At 41.5% G+C, this 24,685-nt stretch overlaps 1 protein-coding gene across 5 annotated transcripts in view; it reads right to left on the reverse strand.

Annotated features, from left to right (window-relative positions):
- ATRN (attractin) overlaps window positions 1-24,685 on the reverse strand; it is a 156,688-nt gene that overhangs the window by 20,587 nt on the left and 111,416 nt on the right. For 2 of the 5 annotated variants that reach the window (XM_078057008.1, XM_036093386.2), the window contains exon 25: window positions 11,678-11,739. In XM_078057008.1, coding sequence (XP_077913134.1) covers window positions 11,678-11,739 — 62 coding nt within the window. Of the gene's footprint in view, window positions 1-5,142; window positions 5,367-6,638; window positions 7,658-11,677; window positions 11,740-23,495; window positions 23,874-24,685 lie in introns of those variants that run through there. The other 3 variants (XM_036093391.2, XM_036093390.2, XM_078057007.1) reach the window with 3 other exon arrangements.

The following is a 24,685-nucleotide window of genomic DNA, read 5'->3' on the forward strand; positions in this document are numbered from 1 at the left end:
CTTCAGAGTGCTGCTTAGGATTGTCTGGATACCTTTCTTCTCCCCTTATTTTTACTTAGATCCTTTGCGACCTGGCTAACTTGCTTGGGGAAAATATTTTGTTCCTCATGCTCATAAAAAGGACTCTTTTCTCAGTTAAAAGATCATCATCATTCTTAGTTCTTAAACAAAATCCGGGGCGGCGTGGCGGGGAAGCTCTGGATCCTTTTCCAAAGGTTCCACCTTCAAAAGGAAGAAGTGACAAAAACACCATTTGTCCTTGTTTACTACACAAGATTCCATGCTCCCAGTCCATTCTGATGGTGCCATTCAGTCTTCCACCAGTCAGCAGAAAGGACTACTCCTCACTGGGCTGGTGCTTGGCAGCAGGGGTATCTCATTCTGTATGCACGTTCCAAGAACATACAGAACACCTGCTAATTGGAGCTACCGAATCAGCATGCACCCTCTACATCCCCGTGAAAGTGTGCCATCGACTAGCACCACTAACTCTTCCCACAGAGGCTGGTGCCTCCTGTTCCTCGAGACTCAGCCCTTTTCCTGAAGGTCTAGTTTACTTTCCACATATATTTGCACATGACTGTGTGCTAGGTGCTGGAGGTCTGTGTGTCTATAGGGATGCCCCAAAGAGACAGTACACCTGCTCTCTTGAAGCTTAGAGTCTAACTGTGGGCACAGATAGGAAGCAAGGAAAAAACTGTGAGAAGCACCATGATGAAAACTAATACGGTTCTCTGGGAGAGAACAAGGGAAGACCAGTTAGTTTGGGGGTTCTGGGATGAAATCTTGGAGGAAGTGATACTGGGCCAAGGATGAAGGATGAGTGTGGTATAATTAAAAAATAAAAAGTTTGTCCTGAGTTCCTGGTACAGAGCTCCTAAAATTCTTAAAATTTCCTGAGTGACAGGAGTGTCGCCCTCCCCACTTTTTTACACAAATGTTCACAACAGCTTTATTTATAATAGCCCAAAACTGGTAACAGCCCAAATGTCCATCTCCATCAAGAAGTGAAGAAATAAATTGTGGTTGATCTTTACACAGAATATCACTCAGTATTAAAAAGGAATGAGCTATTTTAAAATTGGATTAAAAAATTTATATCTTTAATAGTTTTTTGTACAAAGTAATTTTATATAAAGAAAGGTATAATTTAAAAAATGACATGGCCTCTGGGTCTGAATGAGCTTTTTTTTTTTTTTTAAATAACAGATTTATTGAGATGCAATTCAGGAGTGTCCTTTGTGGGCTAGTGAATGACTCATGGGAAGGAGGGACCCAAATAGCTTCAGGAAGGAGGCTGGTCACCAGAAAAACCAACCACATGATTAGAGAGTTAGAATGTTCAGAACCCTGCCCCATCCCCCAACCTGAGGGGAGGGGAAAGGGCTGGAGATTGAGTTCGTTAGTCACGCCTATGTAATGAAACCTTGAAAGAAACAAGGAGCCTAGAGGTTTGAGGGAGCATCTGGGTTGAACACATCCATGTGCTGGGAGAGTGGCACACCTGGACAGTGTCGAAGCTCTGTGCTCTCCACCCACCCCCACACCCTGCCTTATGCACCTGTTCCATTTGGCTGTTCCTGAGTTATATTCTTTATAATAAAACTGTAATTTTAAGTACTGTGCTTTTCTGAGTTCTGTGAGTCATTCTGGCAAACTCTCAAAGCTGAGAAGGGTCACGGGAACCCTCAAATTTGTAGCTGGCCAGGCAGAAGTGTGTGTAGCCTGGGGACCCACTGGTGGTTGACATCTGAAGTGGGGGCAGCCACATCAGGCAGAGCCCTTAACCTGTGGGGTCTCCAGGTAGCGTCAGAACTAAACTGAACTGGAAGACAACCAGTTGGTGTCAGAGAATTGGATGTTGTTTGGAAAAAACAATCAATGAGTAGAAGTATACAGATGAAGGGTAAGGAGAAGAAAGAAGGAAAGCATTTTCCAGAAAAAAGGATAAGCGTGTGTAAATGGGAAAGAGCCTGGCGCTTTTGAGAAGATAGCTCATGCGGTGGGAATGCAGAGGAGTAGCATAAGATGAATATGGAGGGGTGAGCAAAGGTCAGTTCACCTTGGTTTTTATTTTGGAGACAATGAAAAGCCACTGAGTATGAGATAAGGGAACAGATGCAGATGAATTCATTTTCAAGGTCTCTTCTGGACTTGATGTGAATTGTAGAGGGGCTCTGACTGCTGGGGTGGGGTGGGGGGGTGCCTGCTGTGTGGGGAGAGAGGTGGCAGGGGGACGCTGCAGTCAGTGATGTGGGGAAACCCGCTTCTGCGCGTATTGGGCTGCAGATGGGATGGCAGAGTTCAACCGGCAATACAGAATGAGAAGATGACCAGGGTCGAGCTCTGGAAGAACATCAACAGCGAGAGACTGACCAGAAAAGTTCAACAGAAGAGTGGCCTCAGGGCAGTCTGGGCTCAGAGAAGGCCAGAAGAGGGTCAGTGATGGGTGGTCAGTTGCTTGATACTGTTGAGAATCCAAAAAATGAGAACTGAAAAGTATCTTTTGGATTTGGCAATAGAGATGTTCTTGCTGCCCGCCACACACAAAACAATTCAGGTGGGGTGTGGGGATGGAAGTCAGATTTGAGAGAGCTGAAAAGCAAAAAGGTCTCCAACACAAGGATTTTTAGGGTAGTGAAAATACTTGGTACGATATTACGATGCTGGATTCATGTCATTATATATTTGTCCAAACCCACAGAATATACACCACCAAGAGTGAACCCTAAGGTCAACTCTGGACTTTGGATGATTATGATGTTCAATGTAGGCTCATCCTTTGTAGAAAACGTACAGTTCTGGGGAGCGATGTTGGTAACGGGAGGCTGTGCATGTGTGAGGGCAGGGAAATGGGAAATCTCTGTACCTTCCTCTCAATTTTGTTGTAAACCTAAAATTGCTTTGAACAAAGCTATCTAAAAATTTAAACAAACAAAACGAAACAAAATAAAATAAAACCAAATGTGCTCCAAGCCCACAGCCAATGGACACAAGGAGGGAAGGGAACTGCCAGAGTGAACAAGGGGAGCCAGAGTGGCCACACCGGACGGCTTTGTCCCCCTTCTCTGTCCGTGCTGAGCAACGGCAGACAGGAGCTAAGGCAGTGAGCCCTGGGCCTGGGGCCAGGGAGGCCAGACAGGATGGAGGCTCTCTCATTCAGAAGACAAACAGTACAGCCCCCCCAGCAGCACATTCTGCCCCTACCCCACACTCACTGGAGGCTGTGACACACGGAAACAGCATCCACACACAGGCAAGCGGCAACCTTCAAACCAACACTGTGAAAGACTGGAATCAAACAACAAGACCCAAACATCCGAGGAGAGTTAGTAATAACAGCACAAAATAAGACATAAATAAAATATAAAATATAAAATAAAATAAAATAAATAAAATAAAATAAAAATAAAAAATTAATCTCACAAAGGAATATGAAAGGAAACTGCATTCATAAAACGGACACAGGTTATAAGGAAAAACATACTAGGAGTAAAATGCAAACATTAAAATTAAAAAAATATCTTATCAGATGGGCTCAACAAAGGAAACAGACCCAATTTTGGATTAAATTAATGAGCTGGAAAATACTGCTGCGGAGCTCATCTAGAACACAGAACAAAAGGAAAATGAAAGAATAGGTGGGTTCAGTTAAGAAATATAAAGGACAGATCCAGAATCTCCTTCACTAATCGAACAGAGAATTCCAGAATTCAAGCAAAAGAATAGAAGGAGAGGAAACAAGCAAAGAGACAGAAGACAATGTTGCAAAGCTCAAGACTCCAGTCTTCAGACTGACCCCCCTCCTCAACCCCCAGGATCAATTTCTTTCTCAGGTCCTTTCTGAATTACTCCTACAGTCCTGCACAACAAAGACATCCAACAAAGGGGAAGATGTGGGACACATAAGATGGTGCAAGAAAAAAAAAAAAAAAGGTAAAACTTATAAAAATTGTTCCTATATAATGTAAAGGAATCACAATCTAGAATTTAAATCCCAGATAACCGCTACGTTGGAGGCCACTGGACGGCTGTGGGGGAATGACTCTTAGAGCCTAACTTAAAGCAGCCAGCTCTTGTAGGAAGTGGAATCATGAAGCTGCCAGGAGCTGAGGCCACGGTCCCATCCCCTAGGCGGTTACATGATCTTCTTTCCCATCTGACCTCCTATGCGTTAGCTTGCATGTGGATGGATGTAATACGGCCCCAGGCCCTGAATTCACACAACTTTCGGCTAATGCTGGGTTTCTCAATGCCAAATGAACATAAGAATCACTAGAGGGGGCGCCTGGGTGGCTAGTCAGTTGAGTATCTGCCTTTGGCTCAGATCACGGTCTCAGGGTCCCGGGATCAAGCGCCTTGTCAGGCTCTCTGCTCAGCGGGGAGTCCGCTTCTCCCTCTCCTTCTGCCTCTGTGCTCTCTCTCAAATAAATAAATAAATCTTAAAAAAAAAAATCATTAGAGAGCCTTTAAAATATCACAAGAATCAGGTCCCCTAGGAGACCAATGAAATGGGCATCTCCGGGGCCTGGGGCCCAGGCTGCTCTTGCTTCTTTTTAAGCTTCCCAGGGAGTTTCACGGAACAGCCGGGGCTGTGAGACATGAAGTAACTGTTTCAGGCTCTCAAACCCAATTTAAAACTTGTAGGAGAGGCTTCTAATGGGGCCTGTTCATCTTCGCGTGTCAAACTGTAGGTTCATCTATGTCTGAGCAGACTGCTGAATAATTGTATTAAAGGGGGATTAAGTGCTATAATAACAACATGTGTAGGGCAGAGTTCCAAAAGGGATGGATTTTGGAGTGAATGTGTCAGGAGAAGACTTCATGGAGTAGGCAATTGGGTTGGGTTCTGAAGGGGTATGACTCTGACAGGTCAGTAGGATTGGGTCAGTATCTTTGGGGCAAATGCAGAGGAGAATCAGGTTAGTCCACCACCCCTCCAGGCCCTGCAGCTCACGTGGGCAACAAGGAAGGACATGACGGCTATCTTGGGGGGGCTCATAATCTGGTGGGAGTCACAGGGCAAAGATTCACTGAATACTGAATCTGCAAGAATACAGAATGATGCTTTGGCCCCACTCTGAGAGAACCATGGAAGGTGGCTCATGTCAGTGACTCCTGGCTGCCCGGCACTAAGCAGAATAAAAAACTGCTGGAGGGGTGGGAAGAGATCTTGGGATTTTAATTTTTTTCTGTGGTAACATCAGAGAGGGCAGTTTCCTTTTGGAATCTAGACTTCTGTGGAATGAAGAGATTTTCTTGTGAATGGGAAGTCATTTCGTGAAAGTGCCAGCACTCCATATTGCCTCATTTGGGACAGAGGTTCTGTGATGCCCACTCAGCTCCAATGAGCTACGCTGAGCATTCTGTGAAGAAGGGAAAGACATAGTGAGTTCCTGCCCTAGTGGATGGTGTGGCCTTGGAGTTGAAGTAATTAATATCTTGACCTAATTCACTGACAAGTTTCTGAAGGATATAGTAAAGCTATACCCAAACAGATTCCAGATGGACACACGAACACCTAAACATGAAAAGACAACAGGGAAAATACCCATGAAGAAAACAGGGAGGGACTGAGAGACCTGCTTGATGGAAAATACCATAAATGGGGGTCGAAGACAAACAAGTGAACACACACACCTGTTAGTAGTTGCAAAACAAAACAAAGTCCTAAATTTCAGCAAGAAAAAGGCAAATATCCCAAAAGAAATATGAACAAAAGGATAGGGACCGGTAATTCAAAACAAGAACTGTAAGAGATCAGTAATCATAATTAAAGAAATCCAAATTTAGGATACCAGTGATACCTCCCAGACTGACGAAATTAAAAATAATGACAATTTCTCAGGTTGCTGAGAACTAATAAGAGAAACAGGCAGAAATAATAAGAGAAATTATATTTATTCCTGCTGTAGGAGTATAAATTCACACAACTGTTCTGAGAGGCCATGGCAGTGTTTTTGCATTTTGATATAGCAATTACAGGACAAAAAACTATCCCAGAGAGATCATCACAGAAAAATGTAAAGGCATATATAACAAAAATTGAGGACAATCTAAGAGTCAGTCAAAAGAGGAATGGTTAAATAAAATATGGTACTCATACTATGAAAAAAGCTGTTTAAAAATGAAGTGAATCCCCACATGGGAAAAGTTAACCACAGAACACTAAGTGAAAAAACAAGTTCTAGGACAACATGTAAGGAGGGAATGCATTTTATAAACCAAAGAATCAGAAAAACCATAACTTGCGTGCAGTGTATATACACAGAGAAAAAACTGTGGAAACACAAACATCAAAATATTAACCCTGGTAATTTCTAAATAGTAGGATTAGGGGAAGTTTGAGTTTTAGTTTTTACATTGTTTGAAGTTTTACTATGAACATAAACTACTTCTGGTACTTTATAATAAGAGAATTATCTTTATGCTGATTTTCTACTTTAAAAAGTCTGAATGAGGACTTACTATTTTGTTTTCAAATACGCGGGATTAGTTTGGCATTATTTTATCATATCTTTCTATGTTGTCCCTACAAAATTTTCCCTTTACTTTAAGCATTGTTGTTCAACAGAAATTTAATGTGAGCCATATATGTAATTTTAAAAGTTCTAGTAGCCACATTAAAAATAAAGAAACAGGTGAAATTAATTTTAATGTTTTATTTAACCCAAGATTGCCAAAACATCATTTGAACATGTGACCAATATAAAAAACATTGAGATATCTTACGTTCTAATATTCTACTAAGTCTTCAAAATCCAGTGTATATTTTATACTAATAAGCACATCTCAATGCGAACACAATTTTTATCAGAAACTATTTGATCTGTATTTAAATTTCATAAAATTCACATTTGAAAAAGCAGAGTCACATATCCAGGTTGTTCTAAACACACAAGTTCTCTGGTAACTGAATCAAGTAGTTTCAAAATTTATATTTAAATTAGTTTTAAATTATATTTAAATTAGTTAAATTAGACAAAGTGAAAAATTCAGTTTCTTGGTCATACTAGCCACATTTTAAGTGCTCACGAGCTACATGTGACTAGTGGCTATTAAGTCTACACTGACCTTTTAGCTTCTTGTTTATAACGGTCTACTTTTTATTTCTATTTAGTTTTTCATCACTTCAAACAAATCTGAGACTTTTAAACTTTTATCTGTTTCCTTGGTTATGTACATATTCCACTGGTTAATCTGATTTTGTGCCAGTGCCACACTGATCACTGGAGCTTGACGAAGTGTTTACTATCTGGGAGGACCAGCCGACGGTCTCCCCACCCTCTCCATTTTTTCTTGGTAACTCTTTCTTGATCTTGTTATCCTGTAATTTCGAACAATCTTATCACTGAAGTAACAGAAACATGTAAATTTCATTTTTGTTAGTGAAATCTAGAAATGTAATTGATTTTTTTCCCTAGAAACACTGAATGCTTTTATCAGATTTTCTCTCCCTTCAAGACTGGAGGGATGCAACAGTTACTTCTTGGTGGAGATGTCATCATTATCCAGAAACTAAAGGCTACAGTTTACAGCAGGCAGAAATGGGCCCATCAGGATGTGGCTGAACCTTGACGCGAGGCCATCTGCTCCCCGGCATCACTCAGGAAGGGATTTCTTTCATGGTCGAAAGGGGAGGGCACCTAATGGCTCACTATGGGAAATACAATTAATTATGTGGTTTTCATGCCACTATCTGCCTTTACCAATAAGAGCTGCAAAAGATGTATGCCTCCGAACGACAAAGAGCTTTTTAATATTGCCCTTGTGTCTAGCAACTTTGCTGAATTCACCTGTCAATTCTAGTATTTTTCCTGCAGATTCTTTTGAATTCCTAGAAATATAATCATATTGTAAGTGTGATGATTTTCTTCTTTTCCAATTCCTATGTATTTTATTTTTCTTGTCTTACTGTATTGGCTAGAACCTTTGTCACAATGTTGAATGAAGTGACTGACAGAATCTTTTTTTTTTTTCTTTTTAAGTAGGCTCCATGCCCCATGTGGGGCTTCAACTCACCACCTTGACATCAAGAGTCGCATGCTCCACTGACTGAGCCAGCCAGGAGCCCCTGACAGAATCTTTGTCTTGTTCCCAAACTCAAAGGGAAAGTTTGTAACATTTTACCATTAAGAATGTGGTTTGCTGTTGGCTTTATATATTGGTCCTTTATCAGATTTATTTATTTATTTATTTATTTTTAAAGATTTTATTTATTTGACAGAGAGAGACACAGCGAGAGAGGGAACACAAGCAGGGGGAGTGGGAGAGGGAGAAGCAGGCTTCCCGCGGAGCAGGGAGCCCGATGCGGGGCTCAATCCCAGGACCCTGGGATCATGACCTGAGCTGAAGGCAGACGCTTAACGACTGAGCCACCCAGGCGCCCCGGTCCTTTATCAGATTTAAAGAAGCTTCTTTCTATTCCGAGCTTCCTAGGAATTTTTTAATGAATGATATCAAACTTCATCAAAGGCTTTTCCTCACTGATTAAGATGATCACGTTATTCTCTTATTATGCAATTAATGTTAATTACACAGATTGATTTTCTGATGCTAAATCAATTTTGCAATTCCTGCAATGAACCCAACTGGGTCATGATATATTTGCCTTTTTACATTACTGGTGGATTTTTGCTTCTCCATTCATAAGTGAGACTGGCTTGTAAATTCCATTCTCATAATATTCTTGTCAGGTTGTGCTAAGTTCATAAAATGAACTGGGATGTATTTCTTTGTTTTTTGTTCTCTAGAAGATTTGGTTACTATTGATATTATATTTCTTAAAAGATTATAAGCTGCCTGGGCCTAGAGTTATCTTTGTGGGAAAATTTTAAGTTACGTATTGTTTTTAAACAGATATAGGGCTATTCAATATTCATGTTCCTATTCTGTATCAGTTTCCGTAAGTAGTATATATTCTTTGTTTTTCTAATTGTCCATTCCATCTGTTCCACTTCCAAATTTATTTGCAGAAAGTTGCTCATAAATATTCTTATGGAGGAAAAAATTGTCTACAGGATTTGGAGTAATGCCTCCTTTTACATTTCTGATATTATTTATACCTTCTCTCTTTTTCCCTTGGTCAATCTTGCCAGGGTTTATCAATATTATTCTTATTCTTTTCAAAGATCCAACTTTGTGGTTCTTTTAATCCTCTCTACTGTACTTCCTCCCCTATATGATTAATTTTACTCTATTTATATTGCTTCCTTCTACTTTCTTTAGATTTAATTGGTAGTTCTTTTTTCTGAGTTACTGAGAAAGGTGTTCTTTTGTTTTTTTTTTTTTCCCTTTTCCAATTTTGCTTTTATAAAACAGTGATCCTCAACCTTAGCTGCATGTCACAATCACCTGGGGAGCTTTCAAATGCTTGAGTCCCATCCCCAGAGATTCTGATGTGACTGGTCTGGGATGTGGCGTGGGCACCAAAAGCTTTCCAAGTGATTCTACTGCGCAGCTACAGTTGAGAACCACAGATTTAAAGCCAGACCTTCCCATCCTTCACTTCCCCCGAGTTTAAATAGTAGAAGTACAACTTCAACTGTATCCCGTAAGTTTTTAATTTTTCTCGATCATTCAAACTGTTTTAAAATTTCTGCAGTGGGGGCGCCTGGGTGGCTCAGTCGTTAAGCGTCTGCCTTTGGCTCAGGTCGTGGTCCCAGGGTCCTGGGATCGAGCCCTGCATCGGGCTCCCTGCTCCGCGGGAAGCCTGCTTCTCCCTCTCCCACTCCCCCTGCTTGTGTTCCCTCTCTCGCTGTGTCTCTGTCAAATAAATAAATAAATAAAATCTTAAAAAAAAAATAAAATTTCTGCAGTGATTGTATGTAAATTTTTTAAATGGGCTAATCCAATATATGGTTTTAGAAGTCAAGTAAATAGTTACTTTGGGGAAGAAGAGGGTTGTGATTGATGAAACACATGGAAGCTTCTAAAGTGCGTGTTCAATTTGTGATAACTCATTGAGCTTATTTTATAAGTGTTTCTGTAATTTTATAGTAAACTTTAATATAATTTTTTAAGAGAGAAATAGATCTCATACACAGAGTGGGAATTATAACGGCAATAGCCTTCTCAATATTAATACTAGAAGCTAGAAGAAACAGCATAATGCCTTCTCAATTCTAATGGAAAATGATTTCCAAACTAGAATTCTGTATGCAACCTTTTGATCAAATGGGAGGGTAAAAATTAAAACATTTTCAGACAAAGAAGGTTACAGAAAAGTTACCTCCCCTGCCCGTTTTCTCAAAAACCTTCCTGGAGAATGTGCCCACTTAAAAAGAGGAAATAGGGCGCCTGGGTGGCTCAGTTGGTTAAGCGACTGCCTTCGGCTCAGGTCATGATCCTGGAGTCCCTGGATCGAGTCCCGCATCGGGCTCCCTGCTCGGCAGGGAGTCTGCTTCTCCCTCTGACCCTCCCCCCCTCTCATGTACTCGCTCTCTCTCATTCTCTCTCTCTCAAATAAATAAATAAAATCTTTAAAAAAAAAAAAAAAAAAAAAAAAAAAAAAAAAAAAAAGAGGAAATAAACAGGGAGATGAAGACACAAGATCTTATATTTAATATCTTATATTTCAATATAAGAGGAAGGCAAGAGAAATTCCCAAGATGACAGTCATGCAGCCGGCCTCAAAATTAGTGCACCTGGGAGCAGCAGGCTGGAGGGTTCTAGATGCAGAAATCCAAGGGAAACTAAAACCAGGAGAGCGCCTGCTTGTATTTGACCACAGACAGATTTTTCACTTCTGTCAGAGTACAGGGAAAATCGGGTAGCCTCTTAGAAAAACCAAACAATTAGAAAACCAAAATTAGGGTACGAAAGGAGTGATTACTCCATCCAAAAAATGGGGAAGTACAATCATTGTTCAACTCAGCTGTGAATGGGGGTTTTACAGTTAGAACAACATAAACAGGGAGCACTGATTTAGGCAAGCACTGTGATGTAACTCTATGACACGAGGGGGAAGGAAGGGGATTTTGTCTGCACTCTGGTGTGTGGGGAGCTGTGGATGAGGTTACATGAGATAATAAATCCTCATCTACAGTGGGACATCCAAAGAGAAACTGAACTGAAAAATCAAGAAATAGTGTAAGCACAGAGAAGTGAAAAATAGCTAAAACAATTTAAACTCGGGGGAAGTGAAGGATGGGAAGGTGTGGGGCAGGATGCTGCTACTTTCTCTTATGAGCCCTGGAGCACGTGTCTTTTTCAATTATGTGTCTACAGTATTTTCATAAAAATAAAATTAAACTTAAAAAAGGTATAAAAAGAAAAGAATCCCAAGAGCCTACCAAGTCACTTTTAGCTTTAAAACTCTGGATAATCACCGGAATCATCCCTGAACAAAAGGAAGCATATCTGTAGCACAGATTAGTAATCATTATTAAGTACTGTTTCAACCCCGAATTCTCCCCCATATGAAGAGCCAAATTGTCTACATTTTAGTACAGAGTACATGAAAAGCTGGAGCGTACAAAGCAAATGTTTTCATTTATCAGGTTAGGCTGAATTTACATTATTGCAACTGACGTGTAACTTTTCAGAAAGGTCTATGAAGTTAGTTTGATCTCTTGTGCCAACACAGGATTACTCAATTATCTTCTATGCGTTGATAATTAATGGGATTAAGTACCCGAATCAAAAGGGAAGGTATGGTTTGTAGAAGTGAAATTACCTGAAGAAAGTCACGAAGAACTGTACCAGGTCCATAAAATTGCTGTGCTGGGAGAAGGCGATCTGTGAGGGAGAAACAGGGAGCGTGAGGAGGGAGGCTACACAGGAGCACCGGCAAACTCGGCCTTCTCAGTTCAAGAGACACACTTGAAATGTTCAAGGAGAGATTAATGAAATTGTTTTTCTTGAGGGAAAGTGGCTCATCCCTTTAGTTTCTTTCCTGGCTTAACCGCCAACCCAAAAGTAATATCCTGAGGCTTCAACATGAACTCCTAGAGCGCCCACCTCTCTGCTCTTGACATCAGATCTAAGTTCTTTTAGTGTGACCTTGAAGACTTCCCAGATTCCCAATGTGAAAACCCCAATGCCAGGCAAGCCAGGTCGCTCGCTATGTCCTTGGGCCTTCCTCTGGGCAAAATGCTCTCCCTGTTTGCTTCAAGCTGGAGTTCCTGGATCTGCCTTGAGGCAGGGAGTCTCATCTGTGCCCTTCATCCCTTTGATACTTACATGCTCAGTGAATACTCACTTCAGGATAGTATCCTCTTTTTTTTTTTTAAACTGTATCTCAAATTTTACTACATTGAGTATCATCTGATAGTCAATATAACACCAGTTGGAACCTAAATAATTTTATCAAACAATTAATAGTTTTTATGCCAAGAATATAAAAAATCCCTTATGTAGTTCATCTAAGACACCACTGACTGAAACAGGCATTATTTGGTATACTATCAAGAAAAAACACTGCCAATTATACTGACAAAATATGTTAAAAATCATTGACCGTAAGATGCATCGTGATTTCAGAGATATCAGAACACGAAAAAAATGAGCATGTCAGGATTTATTACTAAGTGTGATAACTGTGTTGTTATTATTATCTATAATACTCATAGTATTAGCCAGATGTTACGGCATATTCCCTGCTTTTTTAAAGGGAACATAGCCCTCCTTGGGGAGACAATGGTACCGTAAGTAAAACAATTATTGAGTAAGGCAATGGTTGCTCCATACAATAATTATGACAAAAATCAGAGAAGTAAATGATTAGCCACTTCTTTTTCTAATCTCACCCAACTCCCTATCTTTGTCAGGCAGCAGCTCCCATCCTATGGTAATGCAAGAGAAGTGCGAGACCCAGGCCCCGGCACTGGGACAATTCAATGCTTTGTGTTCTTTTTATGGCCAGACTCAAAGAGGCAGAAGAGGTTTCCAGTGTTTGCCTTTTTTGATGGTCTTATTTTCCTTCTGATGTTCCACAAATAAAGTCCCAATACTACCTATTCAGGCCATAGGACATTATGGGGCATAGAATTTGCCGTTCTTGTGTCTCTCTAGTGCCCATTTATAATCAGAAATACAAAGATACATAGACTTTATGCCATAGGTAAGGAGAAACCCACATTCTTTGCTTTTCCTTAATTTTTTATAGTAACTAGTCACAAATAAGAAGACTCCTTGAGAATACTACGGCTACCATCCTTGCGTAAAGCTTTTTAATAAGACTGGAGAAGGACGATTATTTAAAGAAGGTTATTCGATCTTGAGGAATGACGATTCCAGGTTACAACACATAAAGAATGAGAAGGAAACAGATTCTAGTCCATCCAATTCTGTTTGTAGATTTTAATCTTTTAAAGCATTAGTATGTCCTCAGTGTTTAGACTTAAACAGATCCTGAGATGCTTTTACTCACTGTCAGGTGCCAGAAAGTATGGATGTTAATTGTACCCTCTGAGACTACCAGGGGTCTGTGTGCCCTGTGCCACGTAACACTCCTGCAGTGCTGGGATCACAACCATTAACCTGACTTCTTGCTGACACAGGGCCACACCACGTTCATGTCTAATTCAAAACCACAACGAACCAGTAGAAACTGGCTGCCAGGGTGGCTGCTACCCAAGACTCACATTACTCTAAAAGGGGATTTCTTTTGTTAAATGTTATTCATCCAAGTCTCCACGGTTACGAGGTTTTGTAGGGAAGCAAAAGTCCTAACAGAAAAATGTTTATGAATAGACTGACCACTTAGAAACATCTAGTCTTGTTCAACACCTCACCCACCATGTCAGTTGATTAATCTTTGATTGACAGGCTGATGAGCTTATTGTCCAAACTGTGAACTTTTTTCTTTTTTTTTTTAAAGATTTTATTTATTCATTTGACAAAGAGAGCACAAGCAAGGGGAGTGGAGGCAGAGGGAGAGGGAGAAGCAGGCTCCCCCCCCTCCCCTCCCCAGCAGGGAGCCCGCTGTGAGATGCGGGACTCGATCCCAGGACCCTGAGATCATGACCTGAGCCGAAGGCAGACGCTTAACTGACTGAGCCACCCAGGCGCCCCTGAATTTCATTTTTCAAGACAATATTTTGATCAGCCCTTTCTTTCATGATTTATTATAAAATAAACATTGAAACAGACATTGAAGTGTTTATGGCTTTTCTGACACTGAAGATAATGGGGACTTCCTATAGTAAGATATACTTATTGCAAAGAAGAAAATGTCATTACAGACAGTAGGTATCACTCCCCACACTCCAGCAAACCTAGAATTTATGTCCCCTTACATAACCTGCTTCTGCCTTACTTTCAGTAATAAGTTTGATTAAAGTGTGCTTGCCCAGAAATAGGGAAAGGGTGGGGCACGATATATTTTTTTTTAGCAAGGCTTTGACAGGCTACTTGACTTTATGCCATTGAATAATTTCGATTTTAAAAAAGATAAATTTAAAAAGATATGGGTTGCATTGAGTTGATCTTGTATTTAACTTACTATTCCCCGTTTTTTTTTTTTTTTTACAGTGTCCTATACTTACTCCTACAAAGTATGTGCAAAATTTCACTGCACTGAAAAACAGATCCTGTAGAACACAAGTGGCCATGATCCATGCCTCATTTACAGTATTAAGCCCACCAGGTCCATTATATTTTATTTTTATTTTTACACTACATTAAAAACTAATGATGCACTATATGCTGGCTAACTGAACATAATAAAGAAAATATGTGAAGTCTTTGTATATTCACTATACATCAATAAAATGGCGAAAAAAAAAAAGAAAAAAACCCAATGCTAATACTTCACATACCAAAAAATAACAGTAATAATAATTCAAATCAACCAGGATGTGGGGGAGCCCAAAATGGAATAAAAATAACAAGAAATGAATTTAACTCTTTTAGTAATAAACAACAAAGCCAGCCACACCAGAGGAGTGGGGAAGAAAAAAGCTGGTCTAACTTTGGAAAGCATGATTTTGATGATACATGGTAAGAATGAAGATAAAAAATGAATATGCACCCACATTTTAGTTAGTCAATTTGTTCCTCAGAAGATTATGGGTTAGCAATTCTAAAACTACTTAAGGTGTGGGGCACCTGGCTGGCACAGCCGGAAGAGCATGGGACTCTTGGCTCTGAGGTCTTGAGTTTTAGCCCCACATTGGGTGTAGAGTTTACTTAAAAATAAATAAATAAAAACTACTTCTAAAAAATGAAAAAAATTACTAATACTTCTATTACAAAAGAGTACAATGCACATAGCATTACAGAATAATCTAAAAGCAGGGATGAAAAAGAGGAAGGAAAATAAAAATGAACCTTAGGAAGCTTCTGAGAAACTTATTAATATTTTAATATTTCATTGAAATCCTTTTCAGATTTTTTCAAAAATGTAATCACATAGATTTTCATCTTCTTTTATTTTTTTATTCAGAAAAAAATCATGAATATAATTTTGTATCAAGACATACCTATGTCACAAATAACTCAATCTAACTTTGAATATTTAACTTACTCTGGGATTTTTTTTCTTCTATTATAATCATTGTTGCATTAAACATACCTTGAGCCATAAATAAATAAATTAAATAAATAAATAAATAAATAAATAAATAAAGTGTGCTTGCCCAGAGACCCTCTGGGTGTGTTAAATAAATCTGACAAACTAAACTCAGAAGCCCAGCCAGCCCCAGGACTTAGGGTAGGATATGGTGGACCTGCATTTCCCAAGCACTAATTCTGTGCTTCAGCCAAACACGTGTTTTCAGGTTGCTCTAACTGCACTTGGTCCTTCCATCACCAGAGCGCCCTGCCCACCCATCTGCAGTGGAGCCCCCCTGCCCCTCGCTGCCCAGCCCAAACACTCCCTTCCTCATTCAGTCACTGGGAATTGGCTCTCTCTCCTCTACACTCCCAGTGCCTGACCCACTTCCCTCTCAGGGCATGGGACAATCATATTCCACTTTATTCTGTGGCTGTCTATGCAGTGATGTCCTAGAAAAAAAAGATTTCTGTACTCTTCTGTCTACAAAGGTATCAATTTCTGACTTTCTAATTGTTGCAGAAAAAGAATGGAAAGGCATTCCCTACCCCTCCCCCCGCCGTCCGAGGCAGATACACCTACCTCCAGAGAGCAAATAACACCATCTTATTCCAAGAACTAGGCCATGGTTCTCAAGCTCTAGAGAGCTTGCAACAAAGTGCAAATCCTGGGTTCTATTCCTACTCCTCAAACTTTAAACTCCCCAGGTGATTCTGAAGCCAGTGTCTAAAGACTGTACTTTAGGAAACTGTGAAACAAGGAATTAAGGACAAAATCTACCCTGCTCCTTCCCCAGAACAACTCCTTTAGTGTTTCAGGCACTGCACTGAAAAAAAGTTGTCATTTTTACTTGGAAGGTTTGGCTCCGAAAGAAATTAAACTGGATCTTCTCCAGGGGTAGGAGTGTCATGGGGATGGTGTACAGGAAGGATGAGGGTAGAGAAAGAGAGGGTAGTGCTTTGAAAAACAGAGAGGCGTGGCCCAAACCTTGAGACCAGGAAATGGAGAGAATGGAGAAGATGTTCTAGAGTTTTGAAAGTGCCGAGGAATATGGGAGGACTGCATGGTAGGCCTGGGGAGGCTCTCCGGCCTCACTGATTATTCTGTGCCCAAATGGCCAAGCTTGTCACACATGGGAATGAGGACAGCTGCCTTCAAACAAACCTGATGGCTGTAAGTCAGGGTACCTGGAGCAGCACTGACTAGTGAATGAAAATCAGAGGCCCTCCCTAGATCTCTGGGCTCCAGTAAGCCCTGAGGTTTCTATACTTCCTGAGAGAAGGGGATGGGGCTCTCTGGGAATGAATTTCTTATCATCTATGGTAGGGAGGGTGCTCTAAAACAAACAAAAAAAGTGACACATTTCTTATATTCAACTACCACAGAACAAATTCTTTTTCTAACATCTGTATTTCTAACACTGCATTTCTAACATTTCTAACATCCATGTAATCCACAAAATAGGTATTCGGAAACAAGTGAACAAATGGATAAATGATACTGAACTGATAGGGAACGACCACTGTTTAATACAGAAGGTTTGAAAAGAGAGAGAGGGACCTCTAGTTTGCATTTAGCTTCTCCACCCAGAACGATCTTCACTGTTATGAACACACAAGACAGGCAGAGGATGGGAAAGGACAGCCGGCCCCCCTGAGAAGTAGAGATGGCCAGCTCGTGGCAGCACCTGTCAGGCTCTGAGAAAACCCAAGGTCTGTGTGTACCTGGCAGAGTCCTTGTCGGGGGCTCCCATGGCTCCTGAGGCCAACAGCTTCACCAGGGCTCAACTCTGCCCGGTCTGGGAGCCGGTCAAGACCAGGGCCCCTCTGCTCTTCGACTCTCCCCAAGAGAAGAGGCTCTGCAGACGCTGAAGATCTCACTTCAGGACCTGAGAGGGCCAAAGTGGCCTTGGCTGCCATCTGGGCTCCTGGCTTCACCATGCCAACCTTGCCGCATAGTTCTGGAACCGCAAGGCTGGAAGCCAGGAAGGAGCGGATCCTCCCATAAGAACTCAGGCCTGTGTACAGACAGCTTCCCACTCGGCCTCAGCTGTGTCAAAGACAGAAGACTCTATGACCATCCTAACCTGGGCCTACTGCCACTGCCTCCTGGAGTTTTGCTGTGACACAAAAAACCTTTCTTGTAGGAAATTTTGCCATTTGCAACCACACGGATGGATCTAGAAGGTATGATGCCAAGTGAAATAAGTCAGTCAGAGAAAGACAAATACCGTATGATTTCACTTATTGTGGAATTTAAAAAACAAAACAAAGAAAAAAAAGAGACAAACCAAAAACAGATTCTTAACATAGAGAACTGATGGTTACCAGGGGGGAGGGGGGCGGGGGGATGGAGGAAAGAGGTGACGGGGATTAGGGAGTGTACCTGTTGTGATGAGCACAGGGTGATGTATGGAATTGCTGAATCACAATATTGTACACCTGAAACTAATATTAATGCTGTATGTTAACTACATTGGAATTTTTCAAAAAAGAATAAAGAATAAAGGAACACTAAAACAAACAAACAAAAAACAAACCAAAATAATTTTCTTTAAAACAAAACAAAAACAAACCAAAGTTCTCTATGGAACTCTGCTGAGACCACGGGCCCTGGACTTGGTCCCGGTGCCCATCAACTGGCCTCACACACCACCCACCTAATGCTGGTTGGTGCTGGCACAGACACTGTATACCCAGGCTCTGGTCAGAGTTAATTCCACTGAGCCACTCATTCCTGACGTGCAAGCTAACACTCACCATCTGTGCACGCCTAACCTCCCAGCTCAATACTGCTCTGTACTCACTTCCCTACGTATCCTTCCAGCCATTGCTTCCACCACTCTCTAGAACTCCTATTCCACCTTATCATGATCATTAATAATTTAAAAATCATTAAGAACTACATATACTTGGTTGAAATACCTACAAGGGCCAAATAGCTAATCATGCAAAGCAATGGTTCCTGCTCCCTACGTCCTCTCCTTAAGGTTTCTCTCTTTGGCCCCCACCTTTATTTAGGTTTCTTTTCAGTTCTTCGGGGATTACCTTTTAATCACTAATAAGTTTTAAAAAAAATTTGCTATTTCTTGACTTAACCATTTTAGGCATCACTTACTGACTTCCTACTATAATGGAAGGTGACTGAGGCCACCATCCCCACTTGCCCTTTCCAGTCTAGTTACATCATTGTTTTTAGTGCCTCTGTCGGTTTTGGTGTCATTTTTCTGAGGGTGATGGTGCTGGAAGGATGCTAACAGAGACGGGAATGGACAGAACACCCTTGGACACAGGGAAAGGATGTGCCTGTTACCCACAGGCAGCTGCAGGCGCAGGAGATAATGCAGTGTGGCCCGCTGCAAGGCAGCGGCCCGGGCCTCACAGCCCACGGGAAGGAGCCCTCAGGCCTCTAATGCACCCCTGCTTGGAGGTGAAGTCAGTGGCTCCCAGGGAAGCTCCCTTCGCCATTTCACCAGGGTGAGGCGTGTTAGACAGGGTTTTGTCCCTGACTCCTGACTGTTCTAGAGACTGCCCAACAGCAGTCAATAACTGGTAAAACCTTAGTAAAATGCTGTGCACTTCCTGCAAAGTAAAAAGAGAAGGTCAGTTCCAAGATACATCCCAGCTGGCCTAGATGTGCTAAGGTCTCAGCTAGCTTAGGCTGCAGGCCCAGCTGAGGCTACCTTCAGGAGGTTAAATAATAAGGTGGACCTTTATTATCTTTTTTCTATCACCTGTATTATCTTTTTTTTCCAATTTTTTATTACAGAATTTAAAACTTCTTAAAAAGTAGAGAGAATATTATGAACCCAATGTGCTCATCACCCACGTGTAGTAATTACCAGCTCAAGGCCAGTCTTGTTTCATGCATACGCTACCCACTTTCCCCAAAATCGTATTATTTTGAAGCAAATCCCAGGTCTCCTATCATTTCATTCTTAAATATTTCAATATATATAGTACCTCTTAACTACCCTCTTTGTAAAATTAGGATGTTTGTGTCCTCATCCCTTTCTTTTCTTCTACCTCTCAACTCTTCTGACAACATGCTAGAACAATTCAATCCCCTAACACCAGACTGTGCAGACTGGGATGACAAATTCTTGGTCTCCAACCCCAGCCGGCACCTTAGGCCTGGTCGGCAATCATTCTGATAATATCAGAAAAAGCTGTCAGTACCTTTTAGAAAAGGTGCAAAAGTTGCAACAAAAAAAGAACAAAGTTCTGATACCAACCCAAAAGCTCCCGTACCTACAACTACACATCCGTCTAGTACACATCTGTGACATGTCTACACTGATCAACACTATGCTGTGACACTGAGGACACAGAAATGTAAGACACTGTCCTTGCCCTTAAGGAAAATCTCTGTAGAGTGAAAAGCCAGATGAGCCTAGAGCTGTGGAGGCACAGATGAGGAAAGAAAGTTGCTATGGGATATGCCTGAGGGTCACCTGATGGACCCCTCCCCTGGGTTTCTAAACAAGAATTTTACCTGGACTCCCCAGCTCAGGTCCAGCTCCTTCCAATCCATCCTCCCAACTGCTGCCAGAGGGGTCTTTTGTGAAAACACCGATCTTCGGTCGCTTCTTGGCTTACAACATTTCAACGACTCCCAGTGGTTTTCAGGCTATAGTTCTAAGCCCTCAGCCGAAACCTCCAGTCTCTTCCCGACAGCTTTCGCTTAGTTCTCCAGCACCTTGCTCATAGTGCTGCCACTTCACGTCTGTGAAACTCCCGGTAGTTCTTGAAGGTGATTGGGTATGCCCTTTCCCCACCCCAAATACCCCTACTCCCCCACCTCACACTCCTGAGACTCAGCTCTGGTACTGCCCATCCTCAGACTCAGGCGGCATGGGACACTCCCCTCTCCTCCCACGGCTCCCAGGAGCACGGGGGCACAGCCTGCCACCCAGCATTGCACAGCTCCTCCTGTCCATTCAAGGCTGCTGCTTTGGGCCACAAAGTCGGCTGAGTGAGCAGATGTTAAAGGAAGATGTTAAAGGAAGCCTCCTGGGAGAGAGATCTGCTAGAGATGGAGATTTACTTCCCAGCCATAGGTGGTATTCACCGATGGTGTGGATGAGACTGTCCAGGGAGAAAGGGTCCAGAGAAAATTCAAGGGAGCAATGATACTGAAGAACTAAGAAGAAACAGCCAAAGCCATGGGTGAAAAGGGGAAGAGAAGAGGCTTTCAAGAAGAAGGAGTAATAAATAATGATCCTAATGAAAACCACAAGATAGTACAAGAACCTTAAATGCCACTTTGAAATAAAGAAAGAAAGATTTATACTTTGAGTAGTTCAGTTCTAAATGTATTTCATAGCTTTATAATTCTTTAAAATTCTTACGGCACAGATACCTAACACCAGGAGGTATGTACATACATCATCACCATTTTTATACAAGAAATATAAACATTAAAAGTGTACCTGACATTATTCGTAATAGCCAAAAAGTGAAAACAACCCAAGTATCCATCAACAGATGAATGGATAAACAAAATGTGGCATATCCAGACAATAAAATATCATTCGATCCTTAAGAGGAGTTAAGAACTCAAACATACTAAATATGGATGAATCTTGAAAACATTACGCTAAGTGAAAGAAGCCAGTCACAAAGGACCATATGTTATGTAATACAATTAATATGAAATGCCAAAATAAGCAAATCTATAGCGATAGAAAGTAAACTGGTGGTTGCCAGGGTCTAGGGAGAAGAAGGAACGGGCAGTGACTGCTAATGAGTACAGGATTTCTTTTTGGGGTGATGAAAATACTCTAAAATTGATTGTGGTCACGGCTATACGACTCTGTGAATACACTAAAAACTACTAAATTGTGTGCTTTAAATGGGTGAATTGTATGGTATGTGAATTATATCTCAATAACACGACTACCAAAAGAAGTATATGAGTCAATAAAAGTTTCATACATCCTTTGCTTAGGACAGCAATCCTGTTAGCACCCATAAACATAACTCTAAAGTCTAAATGAATGCTCAGTTCTCAATACAAATTCTGTGTTGCCTTCGCTTGTGAACACTAGCCTCTTACATAAACCAGCAGATGAAACACCCAGCGTGGAGAGGGCTTTAATATTAGTTCCACATTACAATAACAACCTCTGTTGCAGAGCCAGTAACAAGCCAGAACCCCAGCTTCACCACCCACCTCCCCACCTCACACAAAACGTCTGCCTGTCCATTCTCTATCTTGAATACCTACCCTTCCAAACCATGGGCATGGCTATGCCAGCTGAGTCCTTGCTTACTGGCAAGGACACCCAGGATCGCTTTCAGAAAGCAAAGGCTGAGGGAGGGGCACTCACCCACAGGAGCAACTCCCCAGAAAACAGACACAACCAGCCCCAACACACCCATCACCCTCCTGCACACAAGGCCTTCTCAATCTGGGTGGGTTTTTTTTAATTTTAAACTGCATCTACAAAGATTTTTATAGTTGGTTTCAAATTCCCTCAGTTAGCAGTTATAGGTTTTGATCTGTTCCTAATTATGGAAAAGAATCCTGGGATTGGTTCAGAGTGAAGGAACTTGAGTTTAACATTACCATTTTTAAAGCACCAAGGTTTACATGAATTCTGAGTAGAGAACTAGATTTCCTCAGTTATTTTGCTTTAAAAAATGAGAGTCAGACACAAAAAGGCTTTTGCCTGCACTGAAAGCCATACTAAAATTTAACCGAATGGCCTACGCTGCACTCTATTCTCTTCCTTCAATGAGTCTCTACGTTTATACTGAATCTGGATAGTCTCTAAGTGTGCATGGGTGTGTTTAAGAGCGAACTACATCTAGGAAAGCTCAGGCTCTGAGATTAAGAGCAGTACAGAAAGGCAAAGGCCCCTCTGTTGAGCACACCACTTCATGTGCCCAGGAAGACGCAAGCTCAGCCCTCCACACGCACACCCCCACATACGGTCCCAAGTACAGAGATCCGGTGTCGTGTGAAGACACCGAGAACACACAATGTCACAGATCTAGTCACGATGCCTGCAAATACTACAGTTAGTTGTACCAAAGAGCAAAAAGACGCAGTTCCAACAGAACTTACCTGCTTGTTCAAGGAGAGCTTGGCAAGCTAAGTGGTGAGCATGCCATAGTTTATTTTCGAAAGTGCTCCTGAATACAGCTTTCTTAAGTGGATCTTATTCAAGTAAGTGATCTAGCCCAGGTAAAGAGCCCCCGAAAATCAAGCAGCAAATCAACATCTCTTTGACTCTTAAACTTAAAATTAGTACTTTAAAAAAGTAAGTGTGGGGAAGAGATCCCTCTAGAAGGAAATGCTCTAAAACCATTTCAGTGGCTTTCAGAGGGTGGAGCAACAGAGTATTGGGAGGAAAAAAACTAGAACTCAGCATTGGCAACAGCACGACTATCTCCAGCATAAGAGCCCGTTTATATGCACAGAGCCCTCTTTTCAAATGGGAAAAATGTCAGCAGTATAAGTTAAGATTTTCACTAAGAATCTTAAAAATGTTAATCATTTTTCAGCTATACACAACAAAGTCTGAAGTTCAATCAGATTCAGAAATAATAAGGTATGTCAGTATGAAAATAATCTCAACTTAAAACAAGCCAAGAAATAATATTTACTAGACCTCAAATCAAGTATTTTATAAAATTGGATAGTTTAGATGTTACCAAATTGAAACTGTCTGACTGGAGCCTAGAGTTCAACCTTTATGGGGTCAAACAACCTAAATCCCTGGTTGGCACCTAATACTCCCTTTACCTTGGTGTTGTGTACACTCTATAATCCCTCCCCTTGAGTGTGGGTGGGCCTGACCCAATCAGGTGAATGTATTTATTTATTTATTTGTTTATTTTTAAACACAGGGCCTGAACTCATCACCCTGACATCAATACCTGAACCGAGATTAAGAGACACTTAACCAACTTAGCCACCGAGGCGCCCCCAGATGACTGCTTTTAAAAGAGGTTCTTGAGGTCAATCAGGAAAACTCAGAAAAAGTTGAAACTTCAGTAGGTATATCTGTATTTTTGGTCAAAAATTTTAACTTCTAAATGTTATAGAAATGGAATCGTACAGTATGTAAATTTCTAAGATCCCTGCCCCCAACTCAGCAAAATTTTCTTGGGATTCATCCAAATTGTTGTATCAATAGTTTGTTTCTTCTTATTGCTGAGTGTTACTCCATGATATAAAATAAATAAATAAAATCTTCAAAACTGTGGCCAGTTTGCAGACTGCTGGGGGTCGGTGCTGCAGGACTGTTCCCAGGCTGCAGAGACTCTTCCCCGTTGTCGCCCAGCTCGGCTCCACAATGCCGGTGGATCTCAGCAAGTGGTCCGGGCCTTTGAGCCTGCAGGAAGTGGACGAGCGGCTGCAGCATGCGCTGCAGGTCAAATACATCAGGACAGAGGTCGACAAGCTGGTCAAAGTGCTGACACCCACCCAAATTAAGAACCGGCCTGCCAGTATTGTGTGGGATGGCCTTGTTCCAGGTAAACTCTACACCTTGGTCCTGACAGATCTGGATGCTCCCAGCAGGAAGGACCCCAAATACAGGGAATGGCACCATTTTCTGGTGGTCAACATGAAGGGCAACGACATCAGCAGTGGCAGAGTCCTCTCCAATTATGTCAGCTCTGGGCCTCCAGATAGATCTGGCACAGGCCTTCACCGCTATGTCTGGCTGGTTTATGAATAGAATGGGCCACTGAAGTGTGACGAGCCCATCTTCAGCAACCGATCTGGAGACCCCCGGGGCAAATGCAAAGTGGCATCTTTCCACAAGAAGTACGAGCTTGGGCCGCCGGTGGCTGGTACGTGTTACCAGGTGGAATGGGATGACTATGTGCCCAAACTCTATGAGCAGCTGTCTGGGAAGTAGGGGAATGCTAGGAGACAGAAACCGTCCTGGAAGTCTCAACCAGTGTTCTCCAGTTCAGTGATGCATGTAGATTTCTCAGGTGAGGCCTGAGCAATCAGATAATGGTTTAGAGTGACTTTTCCTTCTGCCTGTCCTTTATAATTCTAGAGGGTCACGCCCCCGTTTATGTTTTGATCACATTTGGACGCTATTTTGGGGGATATTTTGGTACTGTGTTGGGGTCATCAATTCTTTTTTTTTTTTTTTTTTAAGATTTTATTTATTTATTTGAGAGAGAGAGAGAATGAGAGAGAGAGAGCATGGAGGGGGAGGGT

Source organism: Halichoerus grypus, chromosome 10, assembly GCF_964656455.1.
Source record: "Halichoerus grypus chromosome 10, mHalGry1.hap1.1, whole genome shotgun sequence".
Taxonomy (NCBI): domain Eukaryota; kingdom Metazoa; phylum Chordata; class Mammalia; order Carnivora; family Phocidae; genus Halichoerus; species Halichoerus grypus.